The sequence below is a fragment of the Anarhichas minor genome, unplaced genomic scaffold (assembly GCF_050575085.1).
Source record: "Anarhichas minor isolate MPS153535 unplaced genomic scaffold, ASM5057508v1 ptg000057l, whole genome shotgun sequence".
In the NCBI taxonomy this organism is placed as follows: domain Eukaryota; kingdom Metazoa; phylum Chordata; class Actinopteri; order Perciformes; family Anarhichadidae; genus Anarhichas; species Anarhichas minor.
This window is the reverse complement of record NW_027466503.1, coordinates 177,501-196,715: the sequence shown is the minus strand read 5'-3', so window position 1 is coordinate 196,715 and position 19,215 is coordinate 177,501. Positions and strand designations below refer to the sequence as shown.

The 19,215-nt window shown below is 39.5% G+C and overlaps 2 protein-coding genes and 1 long non-coding RNA gene across 3 annotated transcripts in view; 2 read left to right on the top strand and 1 right to left on the bottom strand.

Moving 5' to 3' along the window:
* Positions 1-3,761: 3,761 nt before the first annotated feature.
* LOC142932531 (transmembrane 4 L6 family member 1) lies at positions 3,762-9,124 on the top strand. Its single transcript, XM_076076430.1, has 4 exons — positions 3,762-3,938; positions 5,481-5,549; positions 6,689-6,843; positions 8,884-9,124. Exons 1-4 carry the CDS (start codon positions 3,762-3,764, stop codon positions 9,122-9,124), a joined length of 642 nt encoding a protein of 213 aa, XP_075932545.1.
* A 2,941-nt stretch (positions 9,125-12,065) lies between these two features.
* LOC142932555 (uncharacterized) overlaps positions 12,066-19,215 on the top strand; it is a 7,182-nt gene continuing 32 nt past the window's right edge. The window contains exons 1-3 of the long non-coding RNA XR_012947490.1: positions 12,066-12,758; positions 16,032-16,092; positions 16,927-19,215. The exon at positions 16,927-19,215 is cut by the window's right edge and continues 32 nt beyond it. This is a non-coding gene — a long non-coding RNA (uncharacterized LOC142932555). The remainder of the gene's footprint in view (positions 12,759-16,031; positions 16,093-16,926) is intronic.
* LOC142932554 (protein phosphatase 1 regulatory subunit 14A-like) overlaps positions 15,691-19,215 on the bottom strand; it is a 5,138-nt gene continuing 1,613 nt past the window's right edge. Inside the window, exons 2-4 of the mRNA XM_076076457.1 lie at positions 17,210-17,290; positions 16,908-16,940; positions 15,691-16,306 (exon numbers count right to left, since the gene is read on the bottom strand). Coding sequence (XP_075932572.1) covers positions 16,169-16,306; positions 16,908-16,940; positions 17,210-17,290 — 252 coding nt within the window. The 3' untranslated portion in view covers positions 15,691-16,168. The remainder of the gene's footprint in view (positions 16,307-16,907; positions 16,941-17,209; positions 17,291-19,215) is intronic.

The following is a 19,215-nucleotide window of genomic DNA, read 5'->3' as shown; positions in this document are numbered from 1 at the left end:
AGGGTTATGTATTGTTAGGGTTATGTATTGTTAGGGTTATGTATTGATAGGGTTATGTATTGATAGGGTTATGTATTGTTAGTATTATGTATTGATAGGGTTATGTATTGTTAGGGTTATGTATTGTTAGGGTTATGTATTGTTAGTATTATGTATTGATAGGGTTATGCATTGTTAGGGTTATGTATTGTTAGGGTTATGTATTGTTAGTATTATGTATTGATAGGGTTATGCATTGTTAGTGTTATGTATTGATAGGGTTATGCATTGTTAGTGTTATGTATTGATAGGGTTATGCATTGTTAGTATTATGTATTGATAGGGTTATGCATTGTTAGTGTTATGTATTGATAGGGTTATGCATTGTTAGTATTATGTATTGATAGGGTTATGCATTGTTAGTGTTATGTATTGATAGGGTTATGTATTGATAGGGTTATGTATTGATAGGGTTATGTATTGTTAGTGTTATGTATTGATAGGGTTATGTATTGATAGGGTTATGTATTGATAGGGTTATGTATTGTTAGGGTTATGTATTGATAGTATTATGTATTGATAGGGTTATGCATTGTTAGTATTATGTATTGTTAGGGTTATCTATTGTTAGGGTTATGTATTGATAGGGTTATGTATTGATAGGGTTATGTATTGTTAGGGTTATTTATTGTTAGGGTTATCTATTGATAGGGTTATCTATTGTTAGGGTTATGTATTGATAGGGTTATGTATTGTTAGTATTATGTATTGTTCGGGTTATCTATTGTTAGGGTTATGTATTGATAGGGTTATGTATTGATAGGGTTATGTATTGTTAGGGTTATTTATTGTTAGGGTTATCTATTGATAGGGTTATCTATTGTTAGGGTTATGTATTGTTTCAGTTATGTATTGATAGGGTTATGTATTGATAGTATTATGTATTGATAAGGTTATCTATTGTTATGTGAACTGGATGATGAGGTCAAACTTGAGTCTTTGTTGTCCTCAATACCAACAGAGTGACTCAAAGTTCCCACAGATGATCTAAAATAAGACTGAACTGAAACTAAGAAAAGATGAAGTGGACTCAGAGCTCAGTAGAACTGGATGTAAAAGTTTCCTGAGAGAAAAATCAAAAATACTTTTCTGTCTTTAACTTCTTTAACCGAAGTGAGAACTGTTCAAAGAATTCAAAGTCTACATTTGCTTGATGTGATAAAACTTGAGAAGAATCAGTAACTTCTACACTGTGACTCTTCTTCAGGTCCATGTTCTTCTTTAATGTATTTAGTTTGTTGTGTTCATTCTCAAAAGAAATGGCTCTAAAGATCAACATGCTCAGGATACTTCCTGTTTCCATATATGGACGTGGGCGTGTCCTCATGAGCTGAGTCAGCAGTTAGATGAATAAATGTCTTCTGATCCGGCTCAGTTTGTCAGACTCTGAACTGGATCATCCGTCTGTTCATCTTCAGGGTGAGTTTTATTATCACATTTACACATTATTATTATCAGCAGCAGCTTCACTCTGAGTTCAGGATGCTGCAGGAAGATTTTAATATTTTTTATGTTTTAATTGTTGAATATTAATTTTGCATAATCTGGTAAAATTCTCAACACAATTCAGATTTATTTTCAAAAAGATAGAACTGAAATTATTTGGAAATGAATGGATATTTTAGATACAGAGAATCTATCTGCAGCAATTCATTTATGAATTAATATTCATAAAAAAATTAACAAAACAGACCCATTAATAAAAAAATACTACTACTAATCTACTAAATGTGTGAACGTCCACAGTGAACCTTTAAAAATGACAATCCATTAATTTAACTATTGGGTACATTTATATCAATTTAAAAGATTCAGTTTCAAAGTGAAACCATATGAGAGACGATCATTTATAAATATATAAAATATAACAAGTTAGCAATAAAATAACCAAAGAATAAGTGATTGCAGCTGAAACCAAATGTTTTAGTTTCCTGAACTGAACCAGTCTGTAAACGTGTCCGATTAGACATAAACATGATTTAATAACTGCTGTTATTAAGTTTATCTCTGAGGAGCTGTGAACACACGATACATGTTTGTTTATGTTGTATTACGTAACACTGTGTGTAAAGGACCAACTATAGAACACTGAGGAACGCCTGAACTAAAGCGCTTCAGCAGTTTGTAATCTTCTGTTTTAGAACCAGATTAACGTTGCCAGCTTTATCATCTTTTATCTTTTATTGACTAAAAACATGTTGAAGCTTTAAAGCACCTGTTAGTTAGTTTTAATGAGAAAGTAACCATTTAGATTCTCATTATTCAATTCAATTTATGTTGTATAGCCCAAAATCACAAATTCTCCTCAGAGGGCTCTGCAATCTGTACAAATACGACATCCTCTGACCTTTGACCCTCACATCAGGAGAACCCTCAGAGAGCAACAGAGGAGGGTCCTCTATCAGGATGAAGTGTAATAGACGTCATGTGTACAGAATGAACAACATAACAGAGTTACAACACATTCAATGTGGCAGAAATGATTCATATAATGAGAGCAGTACGCAATGATGGAAACATTACGACTGCTAGTAATATAGAAGTATATATAGCAGAATAACAATGATAATTAAATAAGTAATGGTATCACTAAAAGTCAGAGTAATGTGACTGATAATATTAATACTAATAATAGTATCAGTGGGTTTGAGGTGAAACTACGATCCATGGAAACCTTTGAGGAGAGAAAACACAAAGTGAGGAAGAAGAAAAGTCAGTAATGAGTGTTAATGGGACATGAATTCATACAGAAGGAGAGAGACAAGACGAGAGAGGAGCTCAGTGTATCCTAGGAAGTCCTCTAGGAGTCTAGGAGAGAGGAGCTCAGTGTGTCCTAGGAAGTCCTCTAGGAGTCTAGGAGAGAGGAGCCCAGTGTGTCCTAGGAAGTCCTCTAGTAGTCTAGGAGAGAGGAGCTCAGTGTGTCCTAGGAAGTCCTCTAGTAGTCTAGGAGAGAGGAGCCCAGTGTGTCCTAAGAAGTCCTCTAGGAGTCTAGGAGAGAGGAGCCCGGTGTGTCCTAGGAAGTCCTCTAGTAGTCTAGGAGAGAGGAGCTCAGTGTGTCCTATGAAGTCCTCTAGGAGTCTAGGAGCGAGGAGCTCGGTGTGTCCTAGGAAGTCCTCTAGTAGTCTAGGAGAGAGGAGCACAGTGTGTCCTAGGAAGTCCTCTAGGAGTCTAGGAGAGAGGAGCACAGTGTGTCCTAGGAAGTCCTCTAGGAGTCTAGGAGAGAGGAGCCCAGTGTGTTCTAGGAAGTCCTCTAGGAGTCTAGGAGAGAGGAGCACAGTGTGTCCTAGGAAGTCCTCTAGGAGTCTAGGAGAGAGGAGCACAGTGTGTCCTAGGAAGTCCTCTAGGAGTCTAGGAGAGAGGAGCCCAGTGTGTTCTAGGAAGTCCTCTAGGAGAGGGGATCCCAGTGTGTCCTAGGAAGTCCTCTAGGAGAGAGGAGCCCAGTGTGTCCTAGGAAGTCCTCTAGGACTCTAGGAGAGAGGAGCTCAGTGTGTCCTAGGAAGTCCTCTAGGAGTCTAGGAGAGAGGAGCTCAGTGTGTCCTAGGAAGTCCTCTAGGAGTCTAGGAGAGAGGAGCTCAGTGTATCCTCTGGGCGGGGTGGCATAAGATGAATAGATAAGTATGGATCATCACATTGATTATTGATTACCCAGGCCAAAGGTTGTATAAGGGTTCATTAGGATGCAGAAGAAGCCACTAACTCTGCTGACCTCTGACCTCTGACAGATGTGTGTGTCCAGGTGTCTGCGCTGTGTCGCCATCTCTCTGGTTGTCTTGGCGATCATCTGCATGCTGTCCAACATCCTGCTGCTGCTTCCTGAACTGAAAATCCACTTCCTGTTGGAGGGTCATGTGACCAGAGAGGCCACCTGGGTCACGGGTCTGTGGGGGTCCGGCTTCCTGGTGTGTGTGTGTGTGTGTGTAAGTGTGTGTGTGAAGTGTCATGTGTGTGTGTGTGTGTGTGTGTGTAAGTGTCTGTGTAAGTGTCATGTGTAAGTGTGTGTGTAAGTGTCATGTGTGTGTGTGTGTGTGTGTGTGTGTAAGTGTCATGTGTGTGTGTGTGTAAGTGTCATGTGGGAATGAGAGACCCTGCAGTGTGTGTCTGACTCATGCTACAGAGGTGTGTGTGTGTGTGTTGTGATGCATCGTCACATGTTGGGGTTATTTTCTCCTCTCAGCTTGATGCTGTTTCAGATTGTAAGGAAACCAACCAGCCTCCAAACTATAATCACGTATGAATAACAATGAATAACTATATAATCATGTATGAATAACAATGAATAACTATATAACCACGTATGAATAACAATGAATGAATATTTAATCACGTATGAATAACAATGAATGAATATTTAATCACGCATGAATAACAATGAATAACAATGAATGAATATTTAATCACGTATGAATAACAATGAATAACTATATAATCACGTATGAATAACAATGAATGAATATTTAATCACGTATGAATAACAATGAATGAATATATAACCACGTATGAATAACAATGAATGAATATTTAATCACGTATGAATAACAATGAATGAATATTTAATCACGCATGAATAACAATGAATAACAATGAATGAATATTTAATCACGTATGAATAACAATGAATAACTATATAATCACGTATGAATAACAATGAATGAATATTTAATCACGTATGAATAACAATGAATGAATATTTAATCACGTATGAATAACAATGAATGAATATATAATCACCTATGAATAACAATGAATGAATATTTAATCACGTATGAATAACAATGAATAACTATATAATCATGCATGAATAACAATGAATGAATATTTAATCACGTATGAATAACGATGAATGAATATTTAATCACGTATGAATAACAATGAATAAATATTTAATCACGTATGAATAACAATGAATGAATATATAATCACGTATGAATAACAATGAATAACTATATAATCACGTATGAATAACAATGAATGAATATTTAATCACGTATGAATAACAATGAATGAATATTTAATCACGTATGAATAACAATGAATAACTATATAATCACGTATGAATAACAATGAATGAATATTTAATCACGTATGAATAACAATGAATGAATAGTTAATCACGTATGAATAACAATGAATAACTATATAATCACATATGAATAACAATGAATGAATATATGACCACGTATGAATAACAATGAATGAATATTTAATCACGTATGAATAACAATGAATGAATATTTAATCACGTATGAATAACAATTAATAACTATTTAATCACGTATGAATAACAATGAATAACTATATAATCACGTATGAATAACAATAAATAACTATATAATCACGTATGAATAACAATGAATAACTATATAATCACGCATGAATAACAATGAATGAATATCTACGTGAGTATTCATGTGAACATGTGACAGTGACTCCTCTGGTCTCAGGTCGCACTCGGAGCTCGAGTGTTTGTGCGGAGCAGCAGAGCCGGAGGCTGCTGTGCGTTCAGACGTCAGGTGAGCTGATGGAGGATTGATAATTATTGACGACCAAAAACTTAGTGAAAACAAGAAGAACATTCAGACAAAAGCTACAAATATGTTTTTTGGTTAGTTTTGCAATAAATTGAAGCTGTAAAATAAAAGTGATTGTGTAAAGCAGAGGTCTTCAACAGGAGGTGCTGCAGGGGGGCGTGAAATGTTTGGTTGATTAGACAAGTTTTCATATTTTCTTTAATATTTTCTTCCACCAATTGAAATGTCTTTAAATACACATTAACATGAATCCAACATAATGTAGTGAATGGATCAATGGAGGCAGAAGATGTTGTCTTTCAGTCAGAGATGCATACATCGACACACAGGAGCTCTCAGGCTGGGCACCAGCCTGAGAGCTCCGCCCCCATCGCTGCTGTGCCAATCACGAGGCCGCATATTACATGCTGGCTCTGTCAGGTTCCCCGTGATTGACCGAGAGCCTATTCAGTTCCCAGCTGACTAAGATCCCAGACACAAGGACGCACGCTGTGATATTATTTGAAAAGAAGATCAAATTAAAACATTTACTTCACCACGAATCCTTATTAATATTCCTGCTAAATCACTGCAGCTGCTTTACACAACAGCAGCTACTGAGGCCAGTTTGTTATTATCAGTAACGGACATCGTTATGAACGAAGATGGATCGTTCTGTAACTCGACCGAAAAACACGAATGTGTCCATTAAGTTAATAGTTCAGTATTGTATGAAAGATAACAGGTGTGTTTATAAATGGCAGTGGCTCGGCCCCCCTACTCACTGTACCTCTCGCATGTTTAACATAACAACATGAATATATGAATCTGTGTATTATTTGAGTAGCTTAGTATTGAATGCACAGTAAAGAGGTATGTTTATACATGGCACTAGGCCCATTTAATATAAAACACAATGTTATACAATATACGTATATAGTCGGGGGTCCCTGCTCCATCTCTCTATCAGTTTGGGGGTCCTTGGCCTGAAACACGTTGAAGACCCCTGCTCTAAAGGATGTAGTGATGATCATAACAAGTGATGTCTGAGAAAACGTCACCGTAGTAACAACAGAATTGGTTTGTTGGATTTCTGTTTCACTTCTTCCTGAATCCAGATGTTGTTCTCTGTCTGTGTGCAGATGTTATGTCGGGTGGTTCACTCCGTGATGTGTCTGCTGGCTGCTGGCTTCTGCTGTCTGGTCAGTTTTACTGGTCTGGCTCAGGGTCCTCTCTGTCTGTACAACACCAGCTCCACTCAGACCTGGGGGGTCCCACTACAGCCACACCCAGACAGGTGAGGACCACTAACACAGCATAATGTTACCTTAACACAGTGGTTCTCAAACTGTGGGGCGCGCCCCTCTAGTGGGGCGCGGGGGGAAATGCAGAGTTTTTTTATTTCAAGAACTTTATTCATACCTGCAAACTTGTTGCTTTTAGGCGAAATTCGCCGTTTTGAATCAAAGTATATCATCCACGTGAATCGTGTAGATCCGTAGAGGTTGTATTTTTTGGGGGGGGGGGGGGGGGGGTCAACTGGCCAGCCAGCGTTTCTCAGATTGGAGTGAGACGAGGAGAAAAGGTGATGTCGTGATCTTCACAATAGAACATCTTTGACGTGTCGAGTCTTGGCCAATCAGCGTTCAGATGTCTACAGCGTCTTCATTTCCCTCCGTTAAAGTTTAAGTTCCGTTATGTTCCGTTACAGGTCAGACTTGCTGGGTTAAGTTAACGTTGTGCCACTGCATGCGGAACTTTGTCGACTGTTAACGTTCGTCATTATCACGATTTAGGAGGAAAAAATGTAACGTGATGAAACATGCAGCCCCCCGTGTTCCGCTTCAGTTCACGCGGTCACTCGTTAACGTTAAACCGGAACACCGGCGCATCTGGTTGCAGGTTGTTTGTTTTTAACTCAAAGTAGAATGAGGATGATTTCGTGGTCAGAATAACTTTCATGACCACGAAACATGAGGCCCAGATACTGATGAGATGATGAGGTCAAAGAGCTTCAGGAAGAGGAGGCTGACTGTAGCGCAGCTTGAAGCAGGGCTGAGATGTGAGTGGAGCTGGGCCTGGATAAAGGTGGAGCTGGGCCTGGATAAAGGTGGAGGTGGGCCTGGATAAAGGTGGAGCTGGGCCTGGATAAAGGTGGAGGTGGGCCTGGATAAAGGTGGAGCTGGGCCTGGATAAAGGTGGAGCTGGGCCTGGATAAAGGTGGAGCTGGGCCTGGATAAAGGTGGAGGTGGGCCTGGATAAAGGTGGAGGTGGGCCTGGATAAAGGTGGAGCTGGGCCTGGATAAAGGTGGAGCTGGGCCTGGATAAAGGTGGAGGTGGGCCTGGATAAAGGTGGAGCTGGGCCTGGATAAAGGTGGAGGTGGGCCTGGATAAAGGTGGAGCTGGGCCTGGATAAAGGTGGAGGTGGGCCTGGATAAAGGTGGAGCTGGGCCTGGATAAAGGTGGAGCTGGGCCTGGATAAAGGTGGAGGTGGGCCTGGATAAAGGTGGAGGTCTAAACAGACGTGAGTACAGCTTCCTGCTGTCACAGTATTTTAAATACATTGATAAGGCAGGTATGCTAAATGCAGCCTCTGCTCCAAGGAGATGAACTACAGCAACAAGGGCTCACATGTCCTCTCATCACACTGTTCACACTGTTCACTGTGATGACGACAGCCAGTGGACCAACAGTCCCAACAGTCCCACGTGCAGCTATTATTATTATCACAGCTATTATCACAGCTATTATTTTACTTTTAGAATGCTACATTTTAAAGCTCATATTTAAAATAAAATGCTCCAGATATGATACGTTTTGTTTAGTTTTGCACAAGTTGCACGTTATTGTTGTTTTGAAAAGATATGCAGTGTAAAACTCAGTAAAACTCTTTATTGCCAAATATTTGAACTTGTTTTGTTTAGTTTTTCACAGGTTGCAGTTTATTGTTATTATCTTAGAAAGATATTCAATGTAAAACAGGTGAATTGCTGCCACAATAAGCTATTTTCTGCCAAATATTAGTTATTTTTTGCACAGATTGAACTTTATTTGCATTGTTCTAACAAAGTGATTGCACATTGTTTTTGTTTTTGTCTGATGGAGCAATCTGGTTTACTTGAAAGTAATTGCAATTTTCTTTATTCTATTATTTGAAAAAGCACAGATGGAGGAGTCACAATGTTGTTATTTCAATAAAAGTTCAACATGGAGCATTTTGTTGGGGCGGTGGGGCATGAACATTTTTCTTCCTCCAAAGTGGGGCGTGACAGAAAAAGTTTGAGAACCACTGCCTTAACACCTTAACACTCTAACCGTGACCCTGATCCCCCCTCAGTCATGCAGGCTATCTGTACAACAGGACTTTGTGGTCTGGAGTCTGTCTGGAGCCCAGAGGTGTGGTTCAGTGGAACGTGGTCCTGTTCAGCGTGATGGGGTCCGCCAGTGGTCTGCAGACGGTCCTCTGTGGAGCCAACATCCTCAACTCAGTGCTGGGACTGATCCTGGGTCAGGGTCTCTGCCACAACCAGGTCTGTGTTCTGAGTCTGATAAATATTACTATCTCTGTGAGGACATAGTTCACTTCTACACCTGTGAGATAAAACATTTAAATGTGTATGTGTGTGTGTCTATGTGTGTGTGTGTGTGTCTGTGTCTGTGTGTGCGTCTGTCTGTGTGTCTGTGTGTGTGTGTGTGCGTGTGCGTGTGCGTGTGCGTGTGCTACAGGTCATTCCAGTCTCAGTTTGACGTCATTGATGTTGAATCACGACTCCGGCTGAGAAATTCTTCATAAAGTAAAGTTATAAAAACTTGTATTATTAAACATAAACACACTGATGAGATAATTCATTTAAATACAACTCAACCTTGTTTCTACTAAATAATATTCATTGTTTTATTTAAAATGTTGCGTTCAAGTTGTTTGTTAACATTTGTATTTATTTATTTTTTAATCTTTAATTATTCTTAGCAGTTTTTAAAGTAAACAGTTAAATAATTTTATCTTTATTCATTAATATATTGATTAAGTGACATTTTTATTCAAATGAATTTAATAAATAATCCAAAATGACGGTTTTGATATGAAGTGTGTCTGATGTTTGTGTTTAAACGTTTAGGTGAGTTAGTCAATTATTGAAGTTAGTTAAGTATTGAGACTAAAGATAATATTTATATATATATATATATATATAAATATATCAATAAATTGTATTTATATACATATACTGTATATATATAAAAACAATCTGTGACTCAACAACTCAGAAAAAACTGAAAACTTCACATTTAACTTTTGGTACATTTGTAAAACAATATTCATGTATATATACATATATATAGGTAGATATAGATGAATATTTATGTATATACTGTATATATCCGAGGTAGCCAACACGGTGCCCGCGGGCAGCTGGTCGCCCGCAAGGCCTGTTCTAAAAATAGCACAAGTATGAAGAAAAATCACTGTCAGAATCCGAGAGCGCAAATAAGATCCACGCGCGTGTGCGTGTGTGTAGAGGTCCCGTCCGTGCAAATTAAACAGCAGTGCGCGTATATTACTTTGACAAGTGCTTTCACATCACTCCGCGCAGAATATCTGCTAGCGCGAGCAAAATTGCAGCCTGCGAGGAGAAAACCCTGATTTGAGCGCGAGGGCGCCCCCTAGTGGAGGACTGCATCACTGCTCTTCTGCTCGCAAAGCTTTCACCTGCTCGCTCGTGAGTAGTTTTTCTTTTTGACACTGAGTGGACGGACCCAGTCACCATTGTATGACTACATTTAATTGGTTACAATCCTGGTCTTTGGGTTGGCCGGATATCAATCTGATATCACTGATCATTTGTATCAACATGGGACAGAGTTCATGATTTGTTCAAACATGCAACAAAAGTAGTGGTTCGTACAAACGAGACATGATGTGAAGATATGACCGTTCATGATTTCATAAAAAATGTTAGAAGTGAAAAAATATTACAGGTGTGATTTTGAACCAAATACACAATCATTGTTAATAATTATTGTGAGGAATAATTGACATCGACATGTGATCAGACATTATTATTATTATTAAAAGGTGATCTGTGCACCTTTGTCATTCAGGAAGTTTGTATCAAACAAGTATTCGTACTACTTCAAGTAGCCCTTCGTACTACTTCAAGTAGCCCTTCGTACTACTGAAGTAGCCCTTCGTACTACTGAAGTAGCTCTTAGTTTCAGAAAGGTTGGTGACCCCTGTGTGAGGACCCCTCCCTTCCACCACGGGTCTGTGTCCTGTTGTCAGGTTGTCTTTCAGGACGGTAATCTGCTGCTGATGAGCCACACCTGGGCCTGCTGGAGTTCAGTTATTTGTTCTTAAATAAATGTCTATTTGATTACTTTTATACTCGTCTTGTCTCCCTCATGTTGCGGCCTTTTGAGCTGGGTCGTGACACCTGGTATATGTGTGTGTATATATATATATATATATATGCACACATACGGCCCTGTTAAAGGTGTCCAAACTGAACCAGGGCCCCGTTCCTCGTACGTGGTTCAGCAAAGTCGATCAAATGTCCTGTTAGCAGCCTAAATTAACCCGATGATTGATGTCAGGCTATCTCGGTTTCTCCAAGGCTGATCCTCTCAAACAGTCTCGTTAATTGGAACCAGACGATCAGGATCAGGATAATTGCGCGTGCCCGTCCTACTTCAAAAGGGGGAAGCGTCGATCACCGAAACCATGATTTTCTAACAGTACAATGTTAAATAAAGTCAAATAAAGAGCCTCTTTTTACTCCGCTGACGAGCAGGAGATGATCATGAACGCATATGAGGAATTCAAGACCATAATCACGGCAACATCTAACACCTCCACCGCTGTGAGGGCTAGACAAGAAGCACGCAAAATATCACAGACAAGTTAAATGCGTAAGTGTTGTAAATGTATCGGCTCATTTTAATGCCTCATCACCCCAATCAATCAGATGATATGTCTTTAAATGTGCTGCTGGCAGTAGGCTTAATGAATGCATCATCCAATGAGATCTATAGCGACAATAATGATCTCAACTCTTTCAGAATAAGATAAAAACAAGCCCAAAGAGCATCTAACTGATACTCATTAATATGAGGACATATGTACTGTATGCCCTCATGTATCATGTACTATATATGTGTATATACATGTATATGTAGATTACCATATAGAACTAGCAGTTTGAATCTGTGTGTGTGAATCTGTGTGTGGGCGGATCAGTGTGTTTGTGTGTGTATTATTCATCATCAGACATTCAATCAACTGAAGCAGTGAAGATAAATAGTGTGATTCTCTCTGTTCTTATCATGAGTCCACCTTCATCATGTTCTACAGTAATGATATGCTGGTGTACCAATAACACTGTCATATCATTATGAGTGCTTTAACCCTCATGTATGTAACCAGCCATCAAGAGGACATGGGAGCAAGTAAACACTAACACACACACACATTACTCAGAATGCTGAGTCAGTACAATATGTGCCATGGTGATGTAATGAACACATCCATAAGTTTATTAAATAAATAAATAAACTTTACCAACAGCACGGCATGCAGCGGCTTTCCCCATGTTCTCCGCATCGCCGACACTGTACAACAATGTACCACTCGCAGAACAGCTCAAGGCTGCATCCAGTGTGTGAGACATCAATGCTCGGCTGCAGCGTGTGGTGTTCAATGTATGCTCCAGAAGGTCTGTAAATAAATGATTCCTTGTGGGCAGAATGGATAGCGCTCGTATAGGAAGTCATCATGATAACGTATCTTGGCGATGTGGAAGAACTCTCTCCCTATAAAACGCTAATCTAACTAATATCCTCCTTCATCAGTGGATCTCTGAGGAAGGGAGCTGTACATTAATGCAATAGAGGCTTCTTAGTTTGCTCAGCTGCTTTAATGGATCACCGTGTGTCTCACTTTACATGCATTTCCGGAACTCCCGTATAACCCCCGGTATATGCGCAAGCGCATTAGACTACCGTATATGACAGGAGCTGCCATGTTTTCCGGGGGAGTGGCAGCTTATCCAGCTACCTTCAGTTAGCCTGCGCTGGAGCAGGTTCATGCTTATGGATGTGTTGCCATGGTGATTTTGCCAAACTTGCTTCGTGGAACCGAAAAGCCTGATCTACGTCATCTTATCCTGAAAAGTATCCGGCTAACTCAGTTAGCCACGTACGAGGAACGGGGCCCAGGTGTGTTTACACTGCAAACAGAAACATGAGAACACGTCAGACAACACCAGTGGTGTATAGTAACGAAATAGAAATACTTCGTTACTATACTTAAGTCGTTTTTTTGGATATCTGTACTTTACTATTTATATTTCTGTTGACTTTTACTTTTACTTCACTACATTTTGCAAAGAAAACTGATACTTTGACTCCGATACATTTCCCCTGAAACCTTCGTTACTCGCTACAAAATCAAATCTATCTTTAGAAAAACATGAATCATGAGACCAGCGTCGGGGACTGTGGTGGAACACAGACTGCAAGCAAGCAGGTTTGGTGAATCAGTGGTCCTAGCTTGCAAGTTAAATCATTGGTAAATCACGTTAATGCGCAATTGCAAACAAGTGCTCTCAAAGCCGCGGTGTTTTGATTCCCAGTGATGCCCAGGATGCTATATGCTATAGCTAGCGAGACTACATGAGCAGAATTCCACTCTACGATGACTGATTTCATGACGGAAGCAGAAATGGAAGCACCTGCTACTCCCGCAACAAACTACGGTGGTGACGAAGACCAACACCCGTGGATCGCTAGCGAGTTAGTGAGCTGAGGAAGTGTTGACAGTTGTGAGATTGTGTTGATTTGAGTCATCTTAGCTATAATCATTGCAGCACTAGTTGGCTAACGTTAGCTAACTTAACGTTAGCTAGCCACCACACCATAGGATTGACAGGAGCCGCGAGAGCGCAGCATTAGGGTTAGCATTAGTGTTAGCATTAGGGTTAGCATTAGAGTTAGCATTAGGGTTAGCATTAGAGTTAGCATTAGGGTTAGCATTAGGGTTAGCATTAGAGTTAGCATTAGGGTTAGCATTAGGGTTAGCATTAGGGAAATCCTTCCCAGCTGAGCGCAAGCTGTGTGTGAAGCTGAACACACCTCTACCTGCCTCAGCGGCCTGTGAAAGGCTGTTTAGCATCGCAGGACTAGTCTTCAGCCCAAGAAGAGCGACACGGAATTCTCGCAATTTTGAAAACCAACTTCTTTTGAAGATGAACAGGACGTTTTTCAGGTTCAAGTAATGACTGAGTTGTTACTTTCGGTGCTGCTTTAGTATTGATCATGTTTTGATATATGAGTCATTTTGTGGATGATCAGATGGAGTTATGATGGCAGCAGTCGCCCAATTGCAGATTCAGCTTGAGCAAAACCTTTGTGTTCAAATCAGGCCCATAGGAGTTCACAAGGCAGGTGTCCTTTCTCACAACACTGACCTGATGCATCAAGTGGATATTCTTTGCTGAACACAATATTATGCATTTGCCCTCTACATCCTCTAGTCGGAATGAGCATACTTATAAACACACTGTTACAACTCCTTCATAGTGTCATATTGTGACTAGAGGAGAATTATGATGATAAGTTCATAGTAGATGCAAAAGTATACTTATGTACAATATATTATGTTGAACATTGTTGCTCCTGGATGGATCACAGCCAACACAATTATGTTCAACACAGCTTCATGTCCTTGGTCATGGTGCCACAGCACTACTTTTTAGCCCGAGCGGAGACCATTTGGGCTTCTCGGGCTCAGAACCCCTCAAACTCAAATGCGGAAAATAGCATGATTATTAGCCAGTAGTGTGGACGTGGCCACTTTTTTTTTTGGATGAAACAGCAACGTATGGACAACAACATCATATAAGTCACTTCTTACAAACTCCAAACACAACTATAGGCTACTCATATAAGCAGAAAAATATCGTGGCATAAAAGCACCAAATCCTGGCCCGAAATCGGCGTTATGAGTACAGTAAATCAATGTTTGTACCCTCATGCTAACGGCTACCAAGTCATGCAATGTATTTATTAGCATTAGCACACGTGGCGGAACACGTAACTAACTTCTGTTTTACGATCCGTATAAACACTAAACAGTTGTGAGTGATCAAACGTACCTTCGTGCTGCCCTCCGCCGAAAAAAATCGTAGGTATGCGCCCAAGTTTTATGAAAAATATGGATAATAACGTCGCAGAATTTCCGTTCCAAAGCTTTAGTCCTTGTTGCCAACTGCATACTGTTGACTTCCGACTTGTTTCCAGAATAAGAGCGGTCAAGCAGGCTTGGGCGAGTGGTCAGACTGCCTGCGACCGGAAATTTCCGCCGGGGTACACGCGTCACTTCTGGCAACTTGATTGCTTGAAACTTTTGCCGATCACCACCAAACTCGACACAGGTCTTCCTGAGACTCTGACGCGTCGAACGAGGGGTTGTTTTTTGAAATCGACCGAGGATAGGCTGCCATGCAGCCACACACACACACATGAAATGAGAAAATCCTACAGATGACAGCCAAAACTGGCTCTGATGATGTTATGAATATGAATATGATTCCTATTATCTGTATTTGGATGTATTGAATCATATAAGTGATAAAGAAAGTGAAATATATAGTTATATAGTGTATAAAAGTACAATGTAAGAGCTGCAACAGCTGGTTCGAAAATGATGACCTCGCCTGACCGCTTTGTACTAAAACCTCTTATTATTCACTTTATTCCACTTTATTCCACTTTATTCCACTTTATTCCACTTTAACCTTTTTTTAATAACTACTGATCAGTTATGCTATGACTTGGGAAAGTTTTAGGGAGCTAGCTGCATTATTTCAATAACCTTTTATCAATGAAAGTGCATTTTTCCAGGCGAAGCTGAATATTTTCAATTTCAGCTGTGTAATGTCTTATTTTCCTATATTAACCAGCAACATATACACAATATTACCTGTCTAAACTATCTCACAGGTGTTGTGATCTGATTATATCAACAAAAATTATTAAAATCGACCTTGTAGTTACAGAACTATGGTCAGTTTTGTAGGGCTATGCATTTTCGCTCAGAGACCTCAAAAACGGCTCAGGGCTAAAGAGGTTAAAAGAATAAACTTCATAATTCTCAAAATTCTGACCCTTTGCTTTTTTATTAACAGCATTTACTTGTACTTTTACTTTCAATACTTAAGTACATTTAATATCAGAAAATTACTTTTGATACTTAAGTACAATAAATATCAGATACTTTAAGACTTTTACTCAAGTAGTATTCTAATAGGTGACTTTTACTTTTACTGGAGTAGTTTTCCAGTAAGGTATCTTTACTTTTACTCAAGTATGGCTTTTGGGTACTTTATACACCACTGGACAACACTGATGGAGTACAAATACTCTGTACCTTTAATGGAGTCTGGTGTGAAAACTGAGTCTCACAAAAACATTTATGTTTGTCACCAACAGAACAGACTAACTTCAGTCTAACTTCAGTCTCTTCATGTCGGAGGAACTCGGGACAGTTTAGGTGAGTTTGTTTCGCTGTCCGGTGCCTCCAGGTTGTCGGTGGTGGGTAGCAGAGTGCAGAGGGTGCAGCTGGTTTGTCAGTGCAACACCTCTCTGTCAGCTGGTCCGGGGCGGGTGGGGTAGATGTGAAGCTGAGGGAGGTCGATGCCGTCGTTGTGAAGATCCTCTTGTTTCTGTAAACCATGAAGTTTTAACAGCAGCTCACGGATGAAGAACTGATGGGAGGAGACGCACAGAGGAGGAGGAGTTAGCCCTACAGGCTGGGCTGTTGATCACAAAGTGTCATCATCATGTCTTATTCCGTGCTCACACCTTGTGTTACTAAGTTTAACTGGGGGGGGGGGGGGGGGGGGGTGTTACCTCCATGTAGACACCAACAACTAACCCTAACCCACCAACCAGCCACAATAACCTTCAGTGCTACTTTGTACGTGTTATAGAAGTCACACAAACCAAACGGTTCATAAAAGTGATTTCATGGAGCTGTATTCATTTACATTACAATCTAGCAGACACTGTTATCCAAACTTACAATCAGTGTATTCATCTAGCAAACCACACTGTTTACCACAACAGTATGAACCAAGACGGCGACAGACAAAAACCAAACGTTCATTCATCATTCAGTCAGTTTTCATCTGTTTTACTTTATATTCTGTTCATAATCAGTTTTTCTTGACTGAGTCAGATATGAAGTCAACACTAAAACTGACCTGAGATCCGTTTTACAGTCATCAGGACCAGAGAGTCAATGTTCACTTATTTAATTCCATTTCCTGTCTTTACATTTGTGTTTCCTGTACATTTGGTTCTCACCTCTGTATTGTTGTTACAGGAGTGAAAGAGGTCCTGAAAAGACAGAGAAAGACACATGAGACACCAAGAGGACAGACAGACAGATGAGACACCGAGAGGACAGACAGACAGATGAGACACCGAGAGGACAGACAGACAGATGAGACACCGAGAGGACAGACAGACACATGAGACACCGAGAGGACAGACAGACACATGAGACACCGAGAGGACAGACAGACAGATGAGACACCGAGAGGACAGACAGACAGATGAGACACCGAGAGGACAGACAGACAGATGAGAGACAGACGTATATTTACCTGAAGCCTCTGAGTTCTCTCCTCATCCGTCCTTAAGTCCAGCAGTTCGTCAATGTTCACCTCCTCCGGCATCTCCTGCTCCTGAACACACATTTACATCCCTTTCACTTGTTATAGAATATTATATATTAAATATATAATATATAATAATAAATATATTATTTATGATGTTAAAATAATATAATAAAATGTTGTTATAGATGTAAAAATATGTTTTAAATAATGTTTATTTAATATTATATAATGTTGAAATAATTATATTAAGAGTAATGTTATATAATTAGAAAAGTTAAAAAAAACAATGTTAAGATTCATACTTAAAATAAAGTTAATACAGTGTCACATAAAATAATGTTTTTATATAATGTTAGAATAAGGTTAAAACAATCTGAATATTGTGTTAAAATAATGTTTAATATAATAAGTAATATAATATTAATATAATGTTTGAAGAATTTCAATACATGATATTAAAATGATGCTGTTTTGATGATGATGATATTTTGTTGTGTTAAAGAAACATTTAGAAAAACTAGTGCTGGGCGCGTTATCGCGGTAACGCGTTCATTAATTAACGCAGTTTTTTTATTTATTTTTTATTAAGCGGACATTTTTAACACAAGAACCGGGCAGCGAGAGGTGAACAGCTGTTTGTGTGGCGTCTCTTCCTGCTGCTGCTGCCACTCCCCCCCCCGGCACGCCCGGTCCGGAACCCCCCATAACTCCGTCACTGGCGGTCCCTCCGGTCTCACACACACACGCGATCTTCTCGTTACAGGATCAAACGTGACAATATCAAAATACATATTGTCGTGTTTTTAAATGAACGTATAAGCACGAGAGAACAAACTGCTCTTAACTCAACTCTGTATTAGCATAACTTCCTCATGCAGGTTACTGCCACGGTACAGACTACAGGTTCCATGCTTCACCTACATTCCCCTGGGTCCTAAGTCCCTCCAAGTACAGCTTCTTATCACCCTCTATGTACCAACGTACATTTATAACAAATACCACACATATTACGGTAATCAGCGTTGCATACGTGTCTGACCAAAATACCAAAGAAAGCAAAAAAGAAATGATTCATTTAAATTATTTTTTTCGAGTTTTTAAAGTGTTTTGTTTGTAATATGTATAATAAGCATCATTTAGTTATCGCTACTGAGAATTTAACAAACATAAAAACATGACGTAGATAGGTTTCAGTTTTCAAGGTGTATATTTAAATATCATCTCTTACACACATGAAGATAAAGTTGTGAACACCGGCTGAATATCTATGATCAGAATCATTATAACTGTGTTATAACTGCTACTGTGTAAAGGGAATACTGCTGCTAACAAGAACCTGATGTGTTTAAAGTGTTTACAAACCAAATGTTATTGACCTTTAGTTCATATAGCAGTACTTTCAAAATAAAAGTGCTCAATACACTACTTTTGAATACATTATTGAACTTTGCGCATAACAATGCGATTAATCGCGATTAAAAATTTGAATCGTTGCCCAGCACTAAGAAAAAACATTTAGAGGAAATAAGTCCTAATGAAACCAACACAAATATAAAATATATAAGTATGGACCCCCCCACCCCATCCAACCCAACGACATTATCACACAAACATTGATGTCTTCATCAATCAATACGTCTGATAGCTGCATCCTCACATCTGTGTCTTCCTCATGGTGATCCGACCTCTGACCTAATATGTATAAGTGAATGTGTGGGGGTGTATGTGTGTTTGTGTGTGTCTGTGTGTGTCATCAATCTCCCCTCTAATGCTGCTTTTACCATCTCACTCATCAATAAAAGCCTCTCTGGAGGTTCAGACACATAAAGTGGACCCACTCAGTTCTTTAAAGAGACTCCAGGAGAGAATAAGGTGAGGCTTCAAGATTCAAGACTTTATCAGCACATAAGTGAGTGTCATCAGTGTAGAGATATAGAGCCGAGTGTCATCAGTGTAGAGATATAGAGCCGAGTGTCATCAGTGTAGAGATA

What these genes read in the sequence shown, in the direction of transcription:
- LOC142932531 (XM_076076430.1), top strand. Translation starts at nt 3,762, where the DNA reads ATGTGTGTGTCCAGGTGTCTGCGCTGTGTCGCCATCTCTCTGGTTGTC. An exon ending in TGTGGGGGTCCGGCTTCCTG is followed by an intron (nt 3,939 to 5,480) that starts GTGTGTGTGTGT and finishes CTCTGGTCTCAG; the next exon opens with GTCGCACTCGGAGCTCGAGT. An exon ending in CTACAGCCACACCCAGACAG is followed by an intron (nt 6,844 to 8,883) that starts GTGAGGACCACT and finishes ATCCCCCCTCAG; the next exon opens with TCATGCAGGCTATCTGTACA.